At 34.7% G+C, this 7,178-nt stretch overlaps 2 protein-coding genes across 2 annotated transcripts; both read left to right on the top strand.

Annotated features, from left to right (window-relative positions):
• Positions 1-1,789: 1,789 nt before the first annotated feature.
• Positions 1,790-3,707, top strand: LOC110637567 (exopolygalacturonase-like). Its single transcript, XM_021787749.2, has 5 exons — positions 1,790-2,038; positions 2,130-2,438; positions 2,515-2,804; positions 2,886-3,102; positions 3,194-3,707. Exons 1-5 carry the CDS (start codon positions 1,814-1,816, stop codon positions 3,422-3,424), a joined length of 1,272 nt encoding a protein of 423 aa, XP_021643441.2. The 5' UTR covers positions 1,790-1,813; the 3' UTR covers positions 3,425-3,707.
• Positions 3,708-5,081: 1,374 nt separating this feature from the next.
• Positions 5,082-6,722, top strand: LOC110637590 (exopolygalacturonase-like). Its single transcript, XM_021787769.2, has 5 exons — positions 5,082-5,288; positions 5,376-5,693; positions 5,796-6,085; positions 6,168-6,387; positions 6,486-6,722. The coding sequence occupies exons 1-5, from the start codon at positions 5,082-5,084 to the stop codon at positions 6,720-6,722; spliced, it is 1,272 nt and encodes a 423-aa protein (XP_021643461.1).
• The last annotated feature ends 456 nt before the right edge of the window (positions 6,723-7,178 follow it).

The following is a 7,178-nucleotide window of genomic DNA, read 5'->3' as shown; positions in this document are numbered from 1 at the left end:
ACAAGGGTAAATTATGTGCAAAAATTACTCCTAAATGATGATCTAAAATGCATGCATCAGATAGCGAGGCTACCCAGTGTAGTAGAATGCGGGGCACAAGAATGAATCGAATCATACATTGAAATGGGGGAAACTAATCACTAGAGGCGTTTTTGGGTGAAATGGCCTGGAGAGTTGAAAGAACTCTGAAGTTAAGCGTGCTCGCTTGAGAGAAATCCTAAGATGAGTGACCTCCTAGGAAGTTCTCCATTCTACCTATGGGACAAAACCGTGAGGCTCGGGATGGGGTGGGCCAAAGCGGATAATTCCTTTAGTGGTTGGAGCAGGGTTTTACAAAAAGGTTGTAAACCTTGAATAAGAATCTTGGAGATAATCTTATAAAACACTGAACGGAGACTTATAGGCCTTAAATCTTTCATTGACTGCACACTTTTAACTTTGGGGACCAAAGTAATGATGGTATGGTTGAAATATTTAAGTAATCTCCCTGAACTGAAAAACTCTTTGATTGCCATGTAAATATTAGTTTCAAGTACAGGCCAATAATGTTGGAAAAAAGAAGCAGTAAACGCCTTATTCAGATTTATGGCAAAAACTGCCTTTTTAATTTCTGCTGAAGAAATTGGGGCAACTAGAGAATCATTCATACTTCCAGTGACCCGAGGCTGGAGATTATGATTGAAAACTTCGCATTACTGGATGATTATTGAATATGCAGAAAGCCAAGGCCTCCTCTTTATCCACTCAATTATCATCATCATAATCCACATGATCATCAGTTTCAGTTTGCAACTCGAAAAATTCATCATTAGTCTAGGCAAATTATGTATCAATTATCTTAAAAAATGGGTTGGGTCTGACTCACCCCAAAAGTTAGTTCAAAGAGAAAAGAGTGACTAAAGCCATATAAGAGGTACAATATCTATATCCTAGACCAATGCAGACCTCAAATATGACAGCGTAGTAATTGTAGAATACCATGTCAAGAAACCACAATTAGTTTCACTGCCAACTCCAACTGCACCACTACTTCGTTATTGTTATTCGGAAAAGTTAAGGGTTAAGATAGGTGTCTTATCCCATATCAAGGAGAGCCTACAAACCACTAGAAATTTATAGTATGGCTTATATATAATATTCATTTACAAAAAAACTTTAACAGTGATCATTGAAATTTAAACTCGAAATGAGATGTATGAAAGTTAAAATCTTAATTGCAGAGCCCATCCATCATGGCCACCACTTCATTATTTTTATTAAGCATTGTTGTGTGCGTGCCTATATATATATATTTTTTATGATAGCCTAATTCTTATGTCTTATTAATTATAATTTTTTTTAAAAATATAATAATTTTCTACCCTAATTTGTACGAGTATTCCAAATATAGTCTTAATCAAATATTAATATAGTTTCCGGATTATACTTTTGGTTTTTTTTTTAAAGATGCTTTTTGGTCTTATTGATTGTTGAATCTTAGATTAGGAAGGCAGTATTTAAGAACGCACACCATGAGATTTTGCTTGTGACTGGTTGCTAATTATCGAACTACCAGTCTCCATTATAGCAAAAAAAATTCCTTCCGGGGAGGGAAGGTCTGATTAATCTCGAATTTGACTAAATTAGGCTGCTAAATTTGTATGAGGAATAGATAAAAGCAGGGACACCAAACCTAAAATAATAAATACTATTTCTGTTGGATAACTATAAATAGATCCTAAAAAGGTATAAATAAATGCATAAGATTAGGCCAACAGACAACAGTAGATAGTTATTAAATAAATAAAACTACAAATCTGGATTCTATGTCACCATGGCCATTACAGGAAGATTCGAGGTTAAGGCTATTATTATGTTAGGCTTAACTCTATTTTCTTGCGTGGCCAATGGTGCCGCCAGCCAACGTAGGAGTGTCATTGACCGTCGCTGCCTTACTGACACAAGCGCTGCTGCTCCCTCCTCCTCACCCTCTGGAGGTACAGTTTTTGACGTAACACAATTTGGTGCCAAGGCAGATGATAAGACCGATAATGCATTGGTGAGTTCAGCTTCAGATGCCTGTATTTGATATTCTTAATTTTTTTTTTAGAATAGGATAAAATTAAAAGAATTTATTAAATGTGATGTAGTCATTTATAAAAGCGTGGAGGGCGGGGTGCGACTCAGGCTCTCCAGCGAAGGTTGTGATCCCAAAAGGGACATTTGTGGCCGGCCCCATGGTGTTTCAAGGCCCATGCAAAGCGCCTATGACCATGGAAGTGCAGGGAGTTGTAAAAGCTACAACTGATCTCAGCCAATATACTTCACCAGAATGGATCTCCTACGAAATCATCGATGGTTTAACTTTGAACGGTAAAGGGACCTTCGACGGCCAAGGTGCTGCCGTTTGGAAATACAATGACTGCGACACTAACAAGAACTGCGCTAATCTCCCTGATGTAAGCGTCACAACTAAAAACTGCACGATTTAGTGGGTTTCTGAAATTTGTGATTAATTTGTTGGCATGTTTGCAGTCGCTTAAGTTCCACAGAGTGAACAATGCTGATATTTCAGACTTCACCTCTCTCAATAGCAAATACTTCCACTTGCACGTTGTAAAGTGCGGCAACATTAGATTCCACCACATGAACATAACTGCTCCAGATGAAAGCCCAAACACCGATGGCATTCATATAAGCAATTCCAATGCCATCACTGTTGCTAGCAGCTTCATTGGCACAGGTGATGACTGCGTCTCTGTCGGACAAGGAGTCACCAATCTTATCGTCAAGGAAATTATTTGTGGCCCTGGACACGGCATCAGGTAATTATAGTAATTATCTTCGATCTCACTTTCAACATTAGTATTTTTCTTCCCTAAATGCCAGCGTACGTTTTGGTCTAGTGTTGGGAGTCTCGGCAAGTATCCGAACGAGGAAGACGTAAGTGGAATTGTTGTGAGTAACTATACATTATCAAACACCACAAATGGTGTCAGGATCAAAACGTATCCTGCATCGATGGCTAGTCTAGCATCGAGCATTGTTTTCCAAGATATTATCATGGATCAGGTGAAAAATCCCATCATCATAGATCAGAATTATGGTTCCAAAAGTACCGAGGTAAATTGCCACTAATATTATTCACAATATATAAGCATATATATATACAGATGACCCATTAATGAGAAAGTCTTGTGTGAACATTGTGCAGCCATCGCGTGTGAAGATCAGCGACGTTGGTTTCAGAAACATTAAGGGTACCTCAACTTCGATAGTTGCAGTCAATTTAGAGTGCAGCTCAGCGGCTCCTTGTGAGGGAGTAGAACTTCAAGATATCGATTTGGCATACACGGGCAGCAAAGGCGATGCGGCTCTTACGGCTACGTGTACCAATGCTAAAGTTACAGCAGGCGGCACACAGAATCCTGGAGCTTGTCAGTAATTTTTTTTGGGTTATTTTTCTTTTTTGGTTACCTTTTCCATATTTTGGGCAACAAAAAATAGGAGATGTCAACACAAGCTTGTGTGTAGCTAGAGCTTCTTTTAGGTGAACTGTGTTGCTAATTGCAACGTAAGTTGCATTAGTTGAGTGTAATTCAAAAAGGAAAATTTCACCCATAGTGATATAATATTTTGTAATGCATTCAAATCTGTTTTCTCTTTGAAAAGTTGGTAAATGTTTATTAAAGAATTCTTTTGTAATTTTAATTTTATCATCTTTATGTGTAAAATGAGGTCTTCATCAAACCATGAATTTTATAATTCAATGATTATTCTGAAGCAATATGTGACGGTAATTTTTTCTCTCTCTTTTTAAAAAATTTAGGTATTTATAAAAGAATTTTATTTTAGCAATAACATATTCATTATTAACATTTTTTTATCAGGGGTGGATTCATTATTGATCCATTTGTTAAAATATTTTAGTGACGAGATTTTTAGTAATATATGAATTATATATATATATATATATTAAAAATTTTATTTTTTTTAATTAATATATAGTAATATTTAAATACAAAAGTTATATTAATAGTTGAATTATAAAAATTTAAACAATGTTAAAAGAAATAAAATTCATGAAAATAGAATTCAATCTGTTTAATGAAAAAACCGAGCATATATAGTTTGGTAATTTCATTTATTAATTTTGATTTGAATACAGTCAAAATTAATTTTATATATCATTTTGGTTTAGTGAAATATAGTGAATCTGCATAAACTAATCTATATATCGCCCTAATTAATTATATGAATTAGCCTTACTTAAAGATTTTTTTTATGAGTCAGGGACTTTTTTTTTTTTTGTAATTCAAGAAATGTTATAATATTGAACTTCGAATTTATGCACGTCAAAATTAAAGGAGAAACACTTGATTAAAGAATTATTAGTTAATTATTAATGTATTTTTTGATATTTTTTTATTAAATAAAAATAATTAATTTCCGCGTTTCACATTTATGGTTCGATGAAGTTCCCACGATTACGAAGATATAATAATAATAATAATAATAATAATAATAATAATAATAATAATAGTAATTTATTTCTGTTTCAATGATCAGTGGTGCATTATGACGGTGCAGTACAAAGATTTACTTAAAATGAGAGACATGACATGCCCCTATGTTGCTAAATAAGAGCCTCTTATTTAAACCATAATAATGTTTATAGGCCGCTCACTGAAACTGCTTGTAACAAATACAAAACTAATTTACTCGAACTCAATTCATCGAGTAGATAGAGTGTTTTACACATTGCCATCAAGTAAAATACCATAACCACACTAATATTGTTTGCATTCTCTGAGGGATATCTACAAGAGAACCAAGAATCGATCTATTCCATTTTTAGCAGATTAATTGCTACGCCAAATTGTTGGAGATCATCCATTAAACATATATCCAACGAAAATATATATATATATAAGCTAAAAACATTCTTACAATGGTTTATCTGTTGAGCTAACCGTATATAGAATAATAGCAAAAACAGAACTTAGATGCTCGAACTCTTCATGCTATAAATTCCAGAGCCTCTAGGGTGGATCATCATTGAGTAGTCCTCCGCAAGAAAAATCAAGAAGTAATCGATCACCATGGCCATTATTTCAGGATTATTCTTGTATGCTACGACTCTTCTCGTGTTAGGATTAGCTTTTCTGTCCAGTGCAGCGAAAGTCCACTGTGATATTGGTGTTGGTGGCCGTCGTGACCTTGCTGAAGCCACTAAAGCATCTGGTATTAAGGTTTTTGATATCACAAAATATGGTGCTAAGGGAGATGATAAGACTGACTGCACAATGGTGGGTTTGGGTTAATTTCCTTTTACACCACATTCATTGACAAGGCTTTTCTATAACCAACCTCGAATAATCTGTTTAATTATGCAGGCATTCATGAAGGCCTGGAATGAGGCATGCAGAACCGATACTGGTCCCGCAAAAATTCTTGTGCCCAAAGGGACTTTTATGACTGCACCCGTCATATTTCAAGGGCCCTGCAAAAGCAACGAGCCTATAATTTTTGAAGTTCAAGGGACTGTAAAAGCAACAAATGATTTGAGTCAATATTCTGAGGATACTTGGTTCTTATTTGAAAAAATTATTGGTGTGGTTCTCATCGGTGGAGGAATCTTTGATGGACAAGGTCCTTCTGTTTGGAAGTATAATGACTGTAAGAAAAATAAAGATTGTACCAAACTTCCTAGTGTAAGTATCTGAATATATTTTTAATATGACAAATCTCCAAAGTAATAATTAACCAATAAAAAATTGAAGTGACTTCATGATTAATTTCTTGATATAATGCAGTCAATCAAGTTCCAACGTGTAACCAATGCAGTTGTTTCCGATATCACTTCCGTCAATAGCAAATTTTTCCACTACCATGTCACAGACTGCACTAACTTTACAGCCAACAATCTCAAGATAGTCGCTCCTGATGATAGCCCTAACACCGACGGGATGCATATTAGCGACACTAATGGTGTCAAAGTAACCAAAAGCACCATTGGAACCGGTGATGATTGCATTTCCATTGGACAAGGAGTCACTAATGCTACCATCTCCGAAGTCTTTTGTGGCCCAGGACACGGCCTTAGGTATATATAAATATATGTTAATCCTGGGCTATTTAAATGATTAAATGCTTATCTAATTATTTGATTTCTTGTTTTGCGACAGTATTGGTAGCCTTGGCAAGTATGAAGATGAAGCAGATGTTAAAGGAATTATGGTGATTAATTGTACACTATTTAACACAACAAATGGTGTGAGGATCAAAACTTGGGCTGCCTCTCCCCCAAGCGCAGCTTCAAACATTACTTTCCAAGATATTATTATGAAATCTGTCAAGAATCCTATCATCATTGATCAGAAGTATGGTTCCCGCAGCAGTACGGAGGTAATCCATGAATATGATCATCACTTATAGACCAATTTTATTAGCTTAAAGTAATTAATATATTTATATTTTTTTTTTTATAATTAATATTCCTGCAGCCATCGCGTGTGAAGATTTCTGACGTTCATTACAAGAACATTAGGGGAACCTCCACCTCAAAAGTTGCAGTCAATTTTTTATGCAGCTCATCTGTCCCTTGCGAAGGAATTGAATTGACTAATATTGATTTGAGCTACGTAGGCACTAAAGATCCTGAATCACCCATATCAGCTTCATGTACGAATGCTAAAGTGAAGACTAGGGGTGCACATCCACCAGGCTGTGAAGAACTTTAGGAGTTGTTGGTGTAATTAATTAGAAGCTTTGGTTGGCCAGCATCGCAACTTGTTCATTTGCATACAAATTGTCGAAATTGTAGAATCAGAAGAGAAAAGATGCAATATCAAACCTTTTATAATTGTAATTTTATTATTAGGTAGAATAATTTCTCTTGGATGTGGTCAATCAAATAATTAACAAATAAAGAATTTGGTGACGATAACTTTCTTTCCCTTATTGTTTTTGGTACTTTTTCTTTCCCTCTACACAAGTATTTCTCTTACACTATGTTTGGATAAATTTTGAAAGTAGAAGAAAAATATTTTTTTATTTTTTATTTTTAATTTTCCCTCTTATATTTGGATGAGTAGAAAATAAATAAGAAAAAGTAAAAGTTGGCACTAATAATAAAGGGTAGATATGTAATATCTTAAATATATATAAGTATATTTTTTTCTGTGATTTCTTATCTT

Source organism: Hevea brasiliensis, chromosome 9 (genome assembly GCF_030052815.1).
Source record: "Hevea brasiliensis isolate MT/VB/25A 57/8 chromosome 9, ASM3005281v1, whole genome shotgun sequence".
Taxonomy (NCBI): Eukaryota; Viridiplantae; Streptophyta; class Magnoliopsida; order Malpighiales; family Euphorbiaceae; genus Hevea; species Hevea brasiliensis.
This window is presented reverse-complemented; position numbering and strand designations above follow the sequence as displayed.